The sequence below is a fragment of the Echinops telfairi genome, unplaced genomic scaffold (genome assembly GCF_000313985.2).
Source record: "Echinops telfairi isolate 266 unplaced genomic scaffold, ASM31398v2 ScPeMD7_9;HRSCAF=40, whole genome shotgun sequence".
Taxonomy (NCBI): domain Eukaryota; kingdom Metazoa; phylum Chordata; class Mammalia; order Afrosoricida; family Tenrecidae; genus Echinops; species Echinops telfairi.
This window is the reverse complement of record NW_022103906.1, coordinates 60,299,457-60,317,530: the sequence shown is the minus strand read 5'-3', so window position 1 is coordinate 60,317,530 and position 18,074 is coordinate 60,299,457. Positions and strand designations below refer to the sequence as shown.

The 18,074-nt window shown below is 43.1% G+C and overlaps 1 protein-coding gene across 4 annotated transcripts in view; it reads left to right on the top strand.

The window, feature by feature from the left end:
- TENM3 (teneurin transmembrane protein 3) overlaps positions 1 to 18,074 on the top strand; it is a 554,322-nt gene that overhangs the window by 412,136 nt on the left and 124,112 nt on the right. The window contains exons 12-14 of one of the 4 annotated variants that reach the window (XM_045286698.1): positions 7,328 to 7,354; positions 8,988 to 9,005; positions 9,939 to 10,085. In XM_045286698.1, the coding sequence (XP_045142633.1) occupies positions 7,328 to 7,354; positions 8,988 to 9,005; positions 9,939 to 10,085 (192 nt within the window). Of the gene's footprint in view, positions 1 to 7,327; positions 7,355 to 8,984; positions 9,006 to 9,938; positions 10,086 to 18,074 lie in introns of all 4 variants that reach the window. The other 3 variants (XM_045286697.1, XM_045286700.1, XM_004696135.2) reach the window with 3 other exon arrangements.

The following is an 18,074-nucleotide window of genomic DNA, read 5'->3' as shown; positions in this document are numbered from 1 at the left end:
GTCTCCTTCTCTGGGCACGTGCTGGTCGAGGCTGCAGTGCGTCTAGTGAGAGCTAGCCACCGTCTCCTTCTCTGGGCACGTGCTGGTCGAGGCTGCAGTGCGTCTGGTTGCTTCGTCCTTTGAACTCGAGCTTCCCTGTGTCTTTGGGTTTCTGCTTTCTTCTTTGCTCTCAACAGGAAGAGACCAATAGCTGTATTTTATTTTATTCTAATTATTTTTTTTGAATAGTTGTATTTTGGATGGCCTCTTGCGAGCTTTAAAAATCCCTGTCGCTGCTCCCCAGCATAGTATGTAAAATGTCGTCTTTATGAACTGTGTTTGCCAATTGACCTCGATGTCCCGGGAGACTATTCATTAACTTTAAGAGCTGATTTTTCATTTAAGGATACTTTAATTCTCAGACTACCAAAATCTATTTGATTTTTTTAAATATAGGAAATACTAAGAACATGTGTTTTTGCTTGTTTCATTCAATAAACTCCAACAAGGAACAAAAATCTAAAGAACAGCTGTGTTACCCGATGTGTTTCTGTATGTGGCCCAGTCGATGACAGCATGCCAGGTGAACGAATACCACAGAACCCGTAAACCCCACTGTTAGTGAGTCAATTCCCAACTGTCGCAGCCCTGCGGGGCGCAGGGCCTCCAAGGCTATCACCTTTACGGGAGCAGATTGCCACATCTTTCTCCCTCAGAGTGGCAGGTGGGTTTGAACCGTAGACTTTAAGGTTAGAGGCCAAGGGCTTAACCGTTATGCCATCAGGGCACCTCAAAACTCACCTACCACACTCCACGCTGTAGGATTCTTCTGACATTGTCCATTCACATGTCAATGGCAGTGAATTAGCCGCATGCCTTGTGACTCTGCCCCTGCTTGTCATTTGGTTGCTAACAGAAAGGTCTGTCGGCGCTGGAACCACATCCGTTCTTGGGGAGGGAGTGGCAGCTTAGAAACCCACAGGTGCAATTCTTGGGGATCCCTCCACGGCCGTGTGTGTGGTGGTAGTTTGCTTGCTTGCTTATTTGGTATTTTGCTTAGATTGGGCGCATGTATGAAGCCATGTATTTGGACAGATAATGTTCTGCCAAATTTTTCTTTAGTTTGCATTTAAACATAAAAACGTGGGGGGGGCGATATAAAAACAGTGCAAAGCAACTTATGTAAAGCATATATCCCCAAAAGTATGACCGGTTTGAGGTGAGCAAAAGCTCTTGGAGACGTGAGCAGACGTGTGCTCACACAGGCACACACAGGCATCTACATTGTTTCTCTCTGTTGGCACTGCCCCACTAACTGTTAAAATTCTAATTAATGGACTCTCCTAACTAAGGTATTTGCACTGCCCTATACTAATCTTAGGAAGAGAATTCTGTGGTGAGAGAGAATGTATTTGAAGGGGCCTGAATAAACTCATCAACACCATGAAATTGTTTTATGGTGTTTACAATGATGCCACTGTTATGATCCTTTATGACAGGGTAATCATTAATAAAGCAGTACAACGAGTACCAATTAAGGACTCTCAAATCAATGGGTCTGCAATGTGCACACTGATTTAAACAGTCACTGATTGGAATAAATGGATTTAATATGTACTTATTCGCAAACTGTGGCTTTTCTGTCATCCTAAAGGAGCTGGTACTTGAATAATCTTAGAATGATACCTACTTACAAATTTAATGAGATACTAATGGGAATCATTTTTTAAGTTGGGTTATAAAGTATTATAAAACACACAATGCTAAATAAAAATCTGTCCTCTATCCAAGGACTTTGCCGTAAAAGCCATAGTCAAAAAATATGCCTGTATTTTATTATGTTCTCATCTGATTGCATTATCCTTATCTGAAGATGGACCCCTAAGATTTTATTGTTGTAATTAAACTGAGAAATATCTCCGGCGCTCGGGCGTCTGTGTTATTTGCCTATGTCTACACTATGCCCAGAAGTCAGTTCAGTAGGCCAGTGCAAATGCTGTACTCTTTAATATGCTCCAACCAAGCGCATTGTCGGCAGCAGAAACAATGTGAACAGTTCCTAACCATATACATCAGCAACTCTGCATACACAGTCACGCCATTTATGTTTTCCCCTTAGGAGCTGCCTGAAGTCCACAGGCCCAACTCGGTTTGCCTTTGTTCTCTTGCTTAAGTGTTTATGAGACTCAGTTTGGCATTAGAAAGAAAGCAAATCTGGAATGAATCTTATTCCATATAGACCTACAGATATCCCACTTCTTCCCCAAAGCATGCACGCATACTCCCTTGACCTCATTTTAAAATTAGCAGCCTCCTTTGGAACGACGAGTCAGCAGGTATTTCTTGTGCGACATTTATCCAGCAACTGGAAGGCTTCTGTTCTTGGAAATGTTTGTAACTCACTATCCCCCACACCCACCACCAGATTGCTCCTCTCTCCTGCCCGCTGGTTTTCCTAACTGGGTTTTAGAACAGGTTACAGTGGTGGTTGCTATAAAATGTTCTTTAACCTATGAGGCTGCATTGAACAGATTAATATTTAGAACTACTTCAATTTTAATCTTACCTCCTGGTTTTTCCCTGTAATTGTCAGTGTTGCCTTAAGAATTTTTATATCTTTCCATCTGGATCTCTCATTCAAACCAATTCATGGACCAACCTCCACACAGATGACACTCTGGTCTACCTGACACAGACCAGAGTCGTGGCCTTTCTGAGTTGTGACTCCTAACGTCTTTGTTAAGAATGTGGGCTTGATGGCAGACCACCTCGTTGGAATCTTGCCTTTGCCACTTGCTAGCATTTTGATCTTGGGAAAGTTACTTAATCCCCCCTGCATTCCTTTGTGACACCTACTACCCAATTGGTTGGTGAAAATTAAATCTGCTAATTTGTGTTAAATGCTTAGCATAGTTTCTAGCACATAGTAACAGTCAGTAAATGGTTATTGGTGTCAGTATTGCTGTGCATAGGAGAGATGAATTGGGGAGGGACAAATAGATAGAGGAGTGACCAGAATGTTGGAAATGAAGTAAGGCCCACATTGTCTTTTTTCTCAACAGGAAGCCGTTTTACTAAGGGCACCCTAGGATCACTACAATAAATACATGCAATCATGCCAATGGATCCCAAAGAAAACCATAATAGATATTATTAAGATTCCTTATGAGCGAGACAATAGGAACACAGTGATTTAGTATGGCCATTTCTGATAGGGCAGATGGACACCATAAGTGAGATGTACAGGCAAAGTTCCCTGGCTGTGACCAAGGTCCAGTCCTAGCTTTATCCTTTAAGAATCTGTAAGGAAGTTGAACAGGTGCATACAGTTCATATGTATCCTCAGTTGCAGAAAAACAAAAAAACAAACAAAAACCCTCTAAAGCCTTTTCCGTGATTTAGGTGCCTGTGGAGCAAGTGAAGGTGGTTGGGATGAAGAATGTGTTGGAAGTAGGGGTAGGGATTGGGCCTTTCATACCTACGTGAAGGAGATTTGCATAACATTGAAAGGCAAGTAGATGTGGTCCATGAGTAACTCTAGGACATGCTTGTGTCCATACAAATGGCTAACAGCGTGTACTTTGGTGGAGTCATCTTGATGGCTCTCACCTCCTTTCTCCAGTCGCTGTCAGTCGGCATCTACTGGATGCCAGTGAGTTGGTTCGTTGAGTTTGAATGGATGCCCCTAAAGCTTAATCTAAGAGCAATAGGTGATAAAAGGTGGCAAGGGGAATCAGATAATTAGAGGAAATTGAAGAGGGAGGGATGCCAATAATTTTATAGATAAGTAGCATGCAAATATAACTTTGAAAAAATATAACTTCCTTCCTACTCATTAGGAATTAAAAATAGCACCATGAGCCTGTAATGAAAACGTCCCCTCCTAAGGGGCCTTAGCAGACATGGTTACTCGTTGGGCTGCTAACCTCAAGGTCAGCAGTTCAAAACCACCACCCACTCTGCAGAAGAAAGACGTCCTACTCCTGTAAAGCATTGTGGTCTCAGAAACCCACCAGGACTGTTCTACCCTGCCCTAATAGGGTCACCAGGAGTCAGAATCGCCTCAGTGGCAGTGAGAGCGAGTTAAGGAGTCTCGGAGCTTAGGACAATTCTTGTCATGATTTGAAGACAAGAGCAAATCACTGCCTGCGCTCACCCCCACCTATGTCCCCCAGAAGACTATTTAAAGGTGTTTTGTTGTTAGCCACCTTTTCTTACCTATTGCTCATGGATTAAGTTTTAGTTGTATCTATGTCAGACTCAAAAAATCAAACTGCCATCTAGTAGATGCCGACTCACAGCGCCTGGAGAAAGGAGAGGAGCGTTACCAAGACCCAGCTGCTAAAAGGCAGGGCCGTGGAAACACTGCGGTGCAGCTCTAGTCTGCACAGGTGTGGTCGCCGTGACCCCTGAACCGGCCGGGCATCAGCCACCACCAACGGCTCTTGGTTTCCTCATCTGTAACCCAGATCCGGTTGTATTTATAACACAGAGCTATGGGGAAGAGAAGAGAATAACGTAACACTTAAGGTAGCATCTGGCACACGGTAAGCCCTTAGTATGATCTTCCAGAAGCAAGGCTGGGTTCAAAGTATTCCATGTGATGTGTGTCCTTTGGATCTCTCGGAACCTGGCCTGAATGCGGATGAACAAATTTGGGGATCTTCGATAGATCAGGCAGGTGTTCAGTCTCCAAGTCAGTTAGACCCAGGGCTCATGAATGAGCCAAAATCATAAGCAGCATTAAGTGTGCAAGTTGGAAGATCTGTGCATGTTTCTGGAGGAAATGATGCATAACTTTCCCCAGTTTTCTGAGAGATATGTGACCGTCAAAAAAGACGGAGAATCTCTGCCCTATAGGAAATAGGGTAATCTGCTCCCCCACACCCCACACGGGGTCTTCTTACAAGATAAATAATTAAAGCTCCAGAGAAAGTATTTTATGAACATAGCCCTTTACTGGAGAGTAGGTGCATTTATTTTTATTTTTAAGGGGCTCAATCTTATATAGTCTGGGTTTTTATAAATTTACTCTGTAACACAAAATTTAAATGTCGTAGTAGGTCTCAAAGGAATGTCTTTCCTTCAGAATCAAAACACACCCAATGGCTTTCAGCGTTGTTTGTCTCCAGCTGATGTTCATTCCAGCCATTGACCAGTGTATTAATTCTTAGCTGTGCTATGTTACTTTTATGATTGTTCTTCTTAATGGCCTCTTACTCCTCACCTGCATCTTCTCTGGTTCTTTCCTGGAGTGGTGCCGACAGTGATGTTTTTATGATTGCAGTAATTGCTTTGGGGGATAATTTGAATCTTCCGTGTGGACATCTGCATGTTACCGCTTCATCTCGGAACCAGGCTTCTGTGGGCTGTCAGAATTTCCCTCACCAAGGCCATAATAGTGCTGGTGTTTTCTCTTCTGGGATCTGCGATTTTAAGCTAACTGCCTCATAAAATCCCTCCTATGATATCAAATGTAAATGACCAATTTCTCAGTACAGACTTTTTACTTCAGAGTGGTCGGTTTGGGTTTTATGTTTTGCAGAGGGGTGGATGGGGGGGGGGGGTTGGGTGGGGAGTGTTTCGTTTTTCTAGCTTCCTGGAAAACGTGTGTTAAATATCTTTAAGATTTAAAGGGTTGTGGTAATCATGACCTCGTGTATATTTTCCATGTATTTTCTAATTTCAGCTCCACTTTTGTTGTCCTCTTGATCCGATGATTAGCTGACCTTTCCCTGTAATTGGTTCAGTGTTTGCCTTAAAAAAAAATTTTTTTTCTGAAATCATGGAATTGGTGGGTTTGAAAGAACCTTTACCTGCAGTGAAATTACTAATCTAAATCAGAATTAAGTTACATTCATTATTTTGGCTCTGTTACCTGAAGTGGACCTGATATAAAAGCAATAAAAAAGAACTCTCCAACTCTAATCAGTGTTGTTAATTTTTATAAACTAAAAATTCCCTCAGAAATACTACTGTATCTGGATCAGAACCTCCAGAATTGTTTAATGGCACTCTGTTTATGATTGGATGGTCAATGCAGCTATCATGGGTCTTCTCTAGCTCAGCAAAGATTTAGAAGGATTTATTAGGAACTTCTATGAGCAATGTTGTGCAATAAATACAGCCCTATCTTAATGTTGGAAAATTTAGTTGGTTTTTTAAGAAATTCTTATTTCCGAGTAGTGCCTGCCACTGTTTTCCTTCATCGTAATCCCCCTGCAGTGTGTTGTTAATTAGCTCTAAACAAGCTTAGTTGTAAATGCCACCCCGGAGCCTGTAATGGAATCCTGTGACAAAGAGAGGAATCCTTGTACACACATGGTACAGATGTGACGGAGCCATGTACGGTTTTGTTTCTGCACAGCACAGGACAGAGCCACTAGACGTGAGTGGCCTGGTGGAAGCTATCGTTTAAATCCTTCTGTTAAGAGTTCGGCGACCACTTGCATATGTCAGTGATGAAAAATAATCAACATAAGCATCTTTGAAAAGCAATTTTAGGTCATTAAAGATGCATGAATTTTGACAAAGCAAGAAGATTTGAGGCTTATGAAGAATATATTAGGGCTCTCCATTGAGTGAAGGGGGAGAGAGATGAGGTCTCTGCTTAGGAGGAAAGGTGTAGCCTAATTGTAGCCTCATGAAAGATTAAATGGGCAGTGGCAAGTCCAGGAAGAACTCGGTCTTAATCCTGACTTTCCCCAAAGGCTTTTGTGAGAAACGGAGCCTAACCTAGCATGAATCCGGCAAAGAAACGTGGTCTCAGAACCCTGCCTGTTTCCCAGCGTCCCGCACATGTGATACACCCTTGACCATGGGACAGGTTTTCAGGGCTGTGGGTGATCATTTTCCACATGACTTGAGACTTTTTCAGAACACATTTGCTCAAGGAGGCTCCATGTCTCTGTTTGCTCTCTCCTCTTTTATTATTTATTAACTATTTAAAATTTGGTCATTTGTGGCTCCTCTCAGAGTTGGACCTTTCCAAAAGAAAACGCTTTAGTGATAAAGAATGGATTCCGTCTGTTCTCCTTAGCTGTCACAATGTAATCTTGAAGTGTGTAGGGGAGAGGACAGTCCAGCTAACCTGCGCAAGGCAGTGCTGGCAGCAGCTAAGCCCAGTTCCCTGACAAATGCAAAGCCCGCCCTGGAATCGCGACTGCGTTTGCTGAAACGAGACTGTCTGACAGTTTTTAGAAGAGACGAGGTGCTTCTCTGTCGTGTGATGTGAGTCTTATGTCAGCTGCAGCTACTCAATTTGCATGTAAATTCTGAAAATTTTCTTGTCCCATGTGACACTTCTGAAATGTCTGTCTGTTCTTTTTTTCCTTTTTAATTTCTCAAGCTCACTATTTGGATAAGATAGTTAAAGGTACTGTATACTTGCTCTTTGTTGACATCTACCTATATACTTATATATCGATATTTAACTGTGTATTAGACTGCACTAGGTATGAAAATGTTTTTCCTGCATATTTCTGTAAATTATGAATCAGGCTTACGTTATGTGACATTCCTTGGATTTAAATGACTGACACTTAAGTTGTCTGTGTCTCATTTTGTATAATTTTGGATTACCATAGATTTTATCCCTATGTAAAAGCACTCGTTTTTCACTGGAATCCAAAACTGAAGATAACAGTGCATTTGCTGTTTTTGGTGTTTTGTTTTGATGTATTTTTAACTTTAATATCTCAATGTTGGTACTTTAGCTTAATTAGTCTTAAATTCTAAATTAATGAATCACAAATGTTCACTCTCTTATCACAGAATAAGAAATTGTCGCTCTAAAGGCGATTCTGATCAGCTTATGTTGAGGGAAATTTCATTTATCCTCAGATGTAACCAATTCGGCTCTCTCTAAATGTTCCAAAGTGCATGTGCCATCACGAGTTATGTTTGGGTTTTCCTTTTTCTTTTTTTCAAGCTGCAAACGATTGTGCATTATAATAACAAAAAGATGGCAGCGTTCACCAGAAAACAGCAGATTCGCATGTCTTCAGTTACTGTAGAAATAGGTGGATAGTTTTGTTGTTGTTTTTTTTCAAGAGAAAGTTCCCTTTCCCTCTCTCCTCAGAGTACTTATTTTCTATTCCTTGTTTGTGCTTTTCATTAGAATATGGAAATATTCATGGCAATATCCAGGCTTTCATACAATAACTCTTGTGAGCATGCAGGCAGCTGCTGCACCTCTTTGTCAGTGGGGCAATTAAATCTCTTTTTCCCCCCCTCAAAAATGAAAATAATTTTTTTTTAAATCCACCTCCAAAAGGAAAATTCTCCTTTTTGTGTGTCAAATAATCTGTAACTGTAGCTGGTAATTGTCTGGAAGAAAGGCAGCAGCAACCTTAATCTCATCCTGCCCTGATGGTGGCCTTCAATGCAGCCTCCTTCCACCTTGCCACGAGAGACTGTCAACAGCCCTCTTTCTGTTCGCTCCAATCTGAAGAGACAGGGTGTCTCTCTGAGAGCTGTGCTCTGCGAGCTCCTTAGTGCAGGAGGGGAAGCCAATATATGAATAATTCTTTTAAGGAAGACTTAAAGGAAACATCTCCAAACTGATTGCTCCCTTAAAATTTGTCACCGTAACAAAAGCAGCACTCTAATGACAAGAAGCTCTAGAATAAACCCCGATTGCTATAGCAAGATTTGTACATGACTATCTATTTTATCCCACCTTCTGACTGACTCGGTGTCCAAAGAGCTCTGATTCCTAGCCAACGACTCGTAGGGTTTTCATGCATTTATTTCCTTGCTTCCATCAGTGTCTTCCCGCCCTCATAGGTGAGAACCCCAAACCTCCCCAAGTGTCGTCCTCATAAACCAACCACATGTTGGCCGCATGCCAGATATCATCCAGTAGGAAGTGGCAAAACTGGTTTTCTTTTTCTTTCTTTTTTAAAACATTTTTAAATGTCATATTAGACTGAAACAACTATAGATTTTGGATATATGAAATTATTTTAATTGTTTCCCAAATCTTCCCTCCTTGCCCATAAAAGCAGACAAGATAGGATATAAAGGTAACAGCATAAAAGCCTTAGGGAGATTGTCACAAAAAATCACTCTTTGCTATCTGTCTTGAAGCACGTCACTACCGTGTTTTTGTTCAGTCTCTCAATGTTCTATTGTGGTCCTTATGGTATTTCATTTTGTCCGTCCTGAGTAATCAGATATGCACAGCTACTACATTTAGTTGGAAATCCTGTCGGTCCTGTCCCATCCGTATGCAGCCTGAATCCTAATGTTTGTTAGAATAGATGCTAAGCTGCTTCACTATTTCCTGGGCTTTGCTTATTCTGTGAAAAGGAATGTACTCTTGGCATGAAGTATAGTCATTAATACTGGCCTATACTTTGTGCAACTATTTAATGCACTGTAATTTCACATGAATATACGGCAACTCTGAGGCCAGATAAAATTAATGTTCTCTTTTTAGCATCATTCATATCCACATACCCACTTCCATGCTCTTGACTATAGAGGGAATTTTTTAAAGCAACAAGGTCTTTTTTGTAGTAGACTTGGCCTACTAAGCGATCAGTAATGTTGTACAGCAGAATTGAAATCTTCATCAGGGATTCCGAAATTATTGTGTTAAAGATGAATTTCCACACCACATAATCAACCTTGTTGCTTTGCTAATGGAAAAAATTTAAGTTAATTTTGTCTGGCCTGAACCTATTTAGTGGGCTGTTGCATCGATTTCTGTCCTGCACAGGTAAGTGGTGTCTCAAGGGTCAGGCCAATCAAAGATGCCACTTGGATAAGAATTAGATTCCTTAGAGAAGGTTGCTGTTTCTATTTATGTGCAATTACAGTATTTGTGCTGTTTAAAAAGGCCTGTTCCCAGTAAGTCTCCCTTATTTGTTTATTTTTGGTGCCAGAAAAAAAAGCAAAAACAAACTTTCCATACTCAAATCACTTGTGTTTTCCTTCTTTGTCTCTTTTGACAGAGGGCTGCCCTGGTCTGTGCAATAGCAATGGAAGGTGTACCCTGGACCAAAACGGCTGGCATTGTGTTTGCCAGCCAGGCTGGAGAGGAGCAGGATGTGATGTGGCCATGGAGACCCTCTGCACAGATAGCAAGGACAATGAAGGAGGTAGGAAATCCTGGGCATGAAAACAAGTGTGTGCGAGAGGCCAGCTGCTGAGTTTCAGTGAGTACGGAGTTGTCCACTGCCAAGGACAATCTGGGCCCGATAGGTCAGGTTGATCGAAAAATAGGGGAGCTGATAGAATAAACTTGCTCCCAATTTTTCCGGAAACAAATACAAGATGATTATTATTCAGGGGAAAAACTAGGGGCCCAAACTTCTGTGTCCATTTTTCTTCATTTTTTCCCATAGTCTGCAGGGGACCTTCTCCCCAACTATGGTGTTTAGGGCTATGTAGACTGGGAACGCTAAATGTTCTTGTAATAACTGATTGAGCGCTCCATTGGTGAAGAAATCAGATGGGGCCCAGCAACCAGAAAGAATGGTGTCTGGGTTCTCAAATGCTTGTCTTCAAACAAGCAACTATGTAAGTGAGGCATCAGCTGAGTCCACACAGAAGAAGCACACCAGCCTGTGCGATCCAAGGATCAAAAAGAATTAAATCCAAGACTGGAGGAGGAGCCAGTATTAGAGCATAAATTCTGAGCATTCTGTTTGCAGAGGATCATAGATGATAGTGAAAGCCCAAAATCTATTTGCTGGGTCTCCACTTGCATTACGCCTCCAGAGAATTCCCTCTGATGGTTGACCCAGGGATATGAATAGCCCTTGCTATCAGACAGTGCATTGAAAATTGGATTAATGCAGATGTCGTTAGGTTAAAATCTAAACTCCTTATCGTTTGTTCTCCATTTTGACCCATTTTAAATTTGTTCCAGTTTCGGTTGTTTTCTGTTTCAACCAAGGATTTGCTGTTTTATTTTGCGATTATTGTTGGGTGTTTTTGCTTTTTGTGTGTATTTCTTTATATGAAGTCCAGGAGAGGTGAATTTGTAGAGACAGTCACTGAATTAATGGTTTCTTGGGATTACGGCGGGGGAGTTGGGTATGGGGAACAGAGCGCTAATAGTCACCAGTGCAAGAAAGAAGGCTGTGCTGCGGTCGATGGGGGTGGGCATTGCACCGCTCTTTTCGATCTGCTTACACTGTTGAATCGTAGGCTTTGTGGATTACACGTCAATAAAAGTGTTGACATTTTAAAATTTAACATTCCAAAAGATGCTAGACTTTTTCCAGGCATCTGTGTTGAAGAGCATAAATGAAAACAAAGCCGGCAGCAGTCTCTGGGAACCTTCAGCCCCAGCGTCTTCTCCGTCTGAGGAAATGATCGTGCCGCCCCACCCAATTGAAAGCTCTTATTTAATCGCTGTTGCTCTCGTTTCGTGTATATTTTCATTTCAGAGACTATAAAGTTAGCGTTGGTCGTTATTGCCCGCGGTTCCCTTTTGCCATACCTTTACCGCCAAGCTTTCAGAAGGGCCTGGTGCCCACCTGGCCATGATGTGCCCCCTCTCACGCCTGCATCCTCCCACCAGCGGTCTTGGGAAAGCTCGTGCGAGCCAGGCCCTGTGCGTGAGGAATGCAGGTTGGGAGTCAGACTGATCATCACTCGACTGCGTAGTCATGGTTCGACCTTAGGCAAGACTCTCTTCATCTCTTTAGACCACTGTCACCTAGTGAAAGAGGTTCTGAAAGGGTCAGGGAGAAAAGGCATCCAGCAGAGCCTGCTGCCAGGCATTGAACATGCTGGACGTGGGAGCTGGAACGTGTGTGTGTGTGTGTGTGTATGGTTAATGGGGCTTGCTGCTCTGAAAGGTGCAAGTCCACTCAGAGGCATCTTGAAGGGAAAGGCTTGAGTGTGTGTGTGTGTGTGTGTGTGTGTGTGTGTGTGTGTGTGTGTAGTTAATGAGGCTTGCTGCTCAGAGAGGTACAAGTCCACTCAAGCATCTTGGGGGAAAGGCCTGAGTGTGTGTGTGTGTGTGTGTGTGTGGTTCATGGGGCTTGCTGCTCAGAGAGGTGCAAGTCCACTCAGAGGCATACTGTGGGAAAGGCCTGAAAGGCGGCTGAAGAATTCACCTTGCAAACCCTGTGCAGCCCAGTTCTGCTCCGACCGGGGTCACCATGAGTCAGAACTGACCCAATGACACTGGTTTTACTGGAATAAGAGGCAGCTCTTTGTACCCAGTTTGCCTTTGAAAAGTGTCTGCCTTCAGTTAATGAATGCGTAGAAGATTGGCGGCGAAGATTGGACAGCCTTCTCCTAGCTACATCTTCTGGCCTCTCCGAAGCAGAGGTACCAAAATTGCACCCCACATTGCAGCCTTGGCCTGCCATCTTCTCCCACCCAAGCTTCGGAGTCTCATCGCCCTGGCAGGAAACTGCAACTCTCCCTTGTCCTTTCTGGCCAACTGTGTGCTGCTTTTCCTACTTCCTTTCAAGTCCAACTCTTACAAGAACTCGAGCCACAAATTCTGGACTAAAATCTCCTTTTCTTTCTGCTCCTGATAGATTTAGGAGCCCTCAGCTCTCCAAGTACCTGGCTGCCCGTCCCCGTCACACCGCGTGCTTTGTAGAAATGGCAGCAGCCATCCTCTCTGAACTCCAGCCCAGATGGTAACTTTCCTTATGACTTTCCCCCGAGAAACCCCAAGCCATTGTTTTCTATTACCAAGAGAGGAAGGGGGGCCTCTCTTCTTCCTCGATCATGGATTTTAGATTTTTGTCTTCCGAAAGATTACAGGAAGGAGGCTACACACTCTCTCCCAGGGAAAGGAACCGCAGAGCCCAGTCTGCAGAGATGCTGCAGAATAATTTAGGGGCTAATCAACTCTTTAGTGTTGTTATCAGCTAAGGAGGTTTTCCCTCTCCTCAAAATTTATCAGCTGTGAATTGGCCTCATTCCCCCCTTTGTTTATTCTTATTAGCATGAAACTCTGCTATCTCTAGGCTCCCCTCTCCAAGGGGAAATCTGAGCTGCTAGTGCACCTCCTGTGGAGTCTCTACTTATCTCGCATAATTTGTATTCTTGTCCCTAACCTAATTTTGTTGATCTTCTAAGAAGGAATTTCAGTGCCCGCCTGATTATGCTCTGGGAGTCTCACCTGGCTGCCTTATGGCCTACACTAGAGGGTTCTCCGAATGGAAGTATGTCCTATGTATATAAAGTCAGGATTTTCCAAAACAATCCTCAAATTAAGCATCTGGGGCACTCAAGGATATAATTATTTGAGGAAAACAGAAAATTGAAATTAAGAAATCCATCCGAAAGTTTAGGACACATAGAGACAGTGGCAATAGACAACCAGAAAATGGCCCTCACTGGCAGGAGGTCAATTCAGCCTCAGAGCCACTTCCCAGGATGGGGCAGAACTGTCCCTGTGGATTTCCAAGACTGACTCTTGGCGGGAGTAGCAAGCCGCATCTTTCTCCTTAGGAGTGGCTGGTGAGTTGGGACTGGTGCCTTTGCAGTTGGCAGCTCAACCCGGAACCATTGCGCCACCAATTCATCAGATGAAATGAGGCCTTCGGGCGAAGGAACCCTGAATGCGGACAGTGAGGCTGGTTTGACTGGGCAGGCACTCCTCCCTGGGGTAGGAACCAGATCCATCCAGACTGTGGCTTCCGTCTTTGAGTAGATGAGTCAGAACAGGTGCTTAGAGTGCAAGAAAAGGCCGTTGCCATTATTGAAAAGTTGCGTGGACGGCCCAAGTTAAGGTGGTTTTGGTGAAAAATGAAGCTGGCTCATTCCTTTCAGAGTGAAGGCAAATTGACCTAGTGACAAAGGGCAAGGAGGGGTTTTATGTAAGTAGGATTTCTTAAACCCGTATTTGTTTGGAGTTGGGAACCAACGGAGCAGATCACAATCTCTATAAAAGAGAAAAAGTTACCATTCCAAAGACTGAAGAAGAGACACCAAGCTTGTTAGAAAGGACAGTCACATATGAAAATATACAGTTTCTTAGATCAACCATCTCGTTGTCATTCACACGCCCCCGCCCCCTCACCCCCAAAGCATACTTTCTTTTACCAAATCAGTTCACCCACCACAACCATGAAACCTGAAGATCAACATCCAGATCTCACTCATTTGGAATCTTGACTTGCCTACGGGTCACCTCCTCCTTCCTCTCTCTCTGAAAGACTGAAGAAAGAGCAGCCTTAGAAGGGAATCCTTTGTAAGGAATTGGAGGAATCGACTACTAATGAGTAAGATGAAAGGAAATTATTTTTAACTACCCTCTTACTACCTACACATTTAAAGGATGTAACTCTCCTGTCCAAATCTCCTTGCTTCCTTAAAGTTCAAGCAAACAGCTTTGGGCACAGCCATTTATAGCTAGAGTAGTAAGAGCATTATTAAAGCCCTGACGAAGATGTGCACCCTTTGTGCAATCAACAGGTTGCTTCCAGGTACAAACTGCAGCTGCTGGAGCTGCTCATGAACTTGACACAGGCAGGTATGGAGTAGTAGACTTGTTAAATCACAAAGAGGAATCAGAATCAAATGTTCCTTCCATCAAAGGATCGGGGGCGACATCTCCAAGCCAGGAGGTAGGGCTTGCCACTGAGCGAGCAGCTGCAAGGAGACCGGTCCTCGTTGGGAACCATTTGAGAGCAGATGACCAACAAGACATGGCTAGACTAGAGTGCTAAATACGTCTTTTCAGCTCCCATGTCACCTAAAGAGTCAACCGCCTCGGTTGTTACTCAGTACCATCGTGTTGGTACCGACCTCTGAACAGCAGAACTAAACATTGCGCGCCGTGCATCATTCTTGCCCTTGTGCTTCTGTCGAAGGGCCTTGTTGCAGCCACTGTGTCCATCAATCTTGGTCACGGACCCTCTTCTTTTTAGCTGCCCCTCTACTTTCTCAAGCAGGACGTCCTTCTCTGGGGACTGGTCTCTCCGAAAACATACCCAAAGTATGGGAGCTGAAGTCTCGCCGCCGTCCCTGCCTCTAAAGAAATTATTTTTAGCCATTCCTTCTGGCCTTGCTTCTTCCGAAACAGATGTGTTTGTTCTCTTGGCAGTCCATGGTATTTTCATTATTCTTCACCAGCACCACAACTCAAGTGCATCAAATCCTCAGTCTTCCTTATTCAGAGTCCAACTTTCACATGCCTATGAGGTGATTGAAAATACTATGGCTTGTGTCTTGGGTCAGGCACACTTTCGCCCTCAAAGTAACCTCCTTGCTTTTCAACACTTCCAAGAAATCTTGTGCAGCCGATTTCCCCAATGCAATGCACCTTCCTTTTTTTTTCCATATTTTTATTGGGGGCTCGTACATCTCTTATCACAATCCATACATTCATCCAGTGTGTCAAGCACATTTGCACATATGCCGCCATCATCATTTTCAAGCACTCTTCCCACTTGAACCCTAATATCAGCTCCCCATTTCTTCCCCCTCCTTCCCCTGCCTGACCTCCGTCACAAATCCTTGATAAGTTATAGATTATTATTTTCATATCTTACATAATCCTCCATTGCCCGTCACCGACTTTTCCATTATTTGTTCCCCTGGGATGGGGTTCTAGGTTGATCCTTGTGATTGATTCCCCTTTTCTCCCCCCATCCTCCCCTAATCCTCGAGGTATCTCTACTCTCATTTTTGGCCCTGGGGGGTTTATCTATCCTGGATTCCCTGTGTTTTGGGCTCTTATCTGTAGCAGTGTGCATGCTCTGGTCTAATCCGATTTGTAAGGTAGAACTGAGGTCATGATAGCGGAATGAAGGAAGCACCAAAGAGCCAGCGGAAAGTTGCATGTTTCATCGGTGCTATACTGCACCCTATATGGCTCATCTCTTTCTTGTGACCCCTCTGTGAGGGGATGTCCAATTGTCTATAGATGGGCATTGGGTCTCCACTGCATACCCCCACCCCATTCACCTTGGGTATGGTTTTGTTCTGGGTCTTAGATGGCTGATACCTGATCTCATTGACACCTCCTGATCACACAGGCTAGTGTGCTTCTTCCATGTGGGCTTTTTTGCTTCTCAGCTAGATGGCTGCTTGTTTATCTTCAAGCCTTTAAGACCCCAGACGCTATATCTTTTGATAGCCAGGCACCATCAGCTTTCTTCACCACATTTGCTTATGCACCCACTTTGTCTTCAGCAATTATGTTGGGAAGGTGGGCATCACAGAAGATCACATGCTTCCTTGAGTATTGATTGTGAATCCAAACAAGACAAAATCCATGAAAATGTCAGGTGTTTTTTTTCTCAGTTTATCATGTTACCTAATGGTCCAATTGTGAGGATTTTGAAATTCTTTACATTGACTTGTAATTCACACTGAAGGTTACAATCCTTGATCTCCATCAGCAATTGTTTGAAATTCTTTACATTGACTTGTAATTCACACTGAAGGTTACAATCCTTGATCTCCATCAGCAATTGTGTCAAGTCCTTCTCACTTTCAGAAAAAAGGTTGTATCATCCACATGCCACAGGTTATTAATACAGGCTTTCTCCAATCCTGATGACATTCTTTTTCATAGAATCCAGTTTCTCTGATGATTTGCTCAGCATACTGATGGAATAAGTACGGTCCGAGGATACAACCCTGATACACACACCTTTCTTGATTTTAAACCATGCAGTATTCCCTTGTTCCATTCACATAACTAACTGCCTCCTGATCCATGTACAAATTCCACGTGAGCACAATAAAGTGTTCTGGAATAACCATTCTTAAGTTAGCCATAGTTTATTATGATCCACACAGTTGCATGCCTTTTCACAATCAAATAAAGCACAAATAAACATTTTCTGGTATTCTGGTAGCCACGCTCAATCTGCCATTAGCAATGATATGCTTTGGTCTACGTCTTCTCGATCTGCCTGGAAACTCAGGCAGCTCTCTGTCAATGTGCTGCTGCACTGCTGTTGGATGATCTTCAGCACAACTGTACTTGCAGGTGGTATCAGTGATACTGTTCTTTGATGTGCACATTCTGTTGGGTCACCTTTTTGGATGTGTGTACAACAATGGATCTCTTCCAGTCAGTTGGCCAAGAAGCTGTCTTCCAAATTTCCTGGCACAGACGAGCGAGCACTTCCAGTGCTTCATCAGCTGGTTGAAACATTTCAGTTGGTGTTCCATCAATTCCTGGAGGGTTGTTTTTAACTAATGCTTTCAGTGCTGCTCAGACTTCTTCTTTCAATACCGTGGGTTCTTGCGCATATGCTGCCTCTTGACATGGTGGGATGTCAGCTACTTGTTTTTGGTACAATGATTCTGTGTAGTCTTTGCATCTTCTTCTGATGCGTCCTGCATCATTCAATATTTTGCCCAGAGATTCTTTCAATATTGAAAATCAAGGCTTCATTTTTTCTTCTTGAGTTCTGCCAGTTTAAGATCTGCCGAAGGTGTTCTTCCTTACTGGTTTTCTAACTCTAGGCCTTTGCCCATTTCATTATAATCTTTTTCTTTGTCTGCTTGAGCTGCCCGTTGAACTTTTCTGTTCAGCCTGTTGACGTCATCATTTCTTCCATTTGCCTTAGCCACTCTATGATAAAGAGCAAGTTTCAGATTTGCTTCTGATATCCACTTTATTCTTTGTCTTTCTTTCCTTTTTGGTGACCTTTTGCTTTCTTCATGAATGGTGTTCTTGATGTCCTCCCATACCTCATCAGGTCTTCTGTCATTAATATTCAGTGCAGCAAATATGTTCTTGACATGTTCTTGAAATTCAGCGGGGATAGAGACCAGGCTGTGTTTTGGCTCTCCTGGACTTGTTTTAATTCTCTTCAGCATCAGCCTGAACTTACATATGAGTCAATGGTGGTCTGTTCCAGTCAGCCCCTGTCCTCATTTTAACTGCTGATATAGAGCTTGTCCATCATCTCTTCCTACATATGTAGTCAATGTAATTTCTGTATTCCATCTAGAGAACTTCATGTGTATAGTTGCCATTCATGTTGTTGAAAAAAGGTGTTTTCTCTTTTTTTTGAATCATTTTATTAGGGGCTCATACAACTCTTATCATAATCCATACATACATCAATTGTGTAAAGCACATTTGTACATTCATTGCCCTCATCCTCAAAACATTTGCTCTCCACCTAAGCCCCTGGCATCAGCTC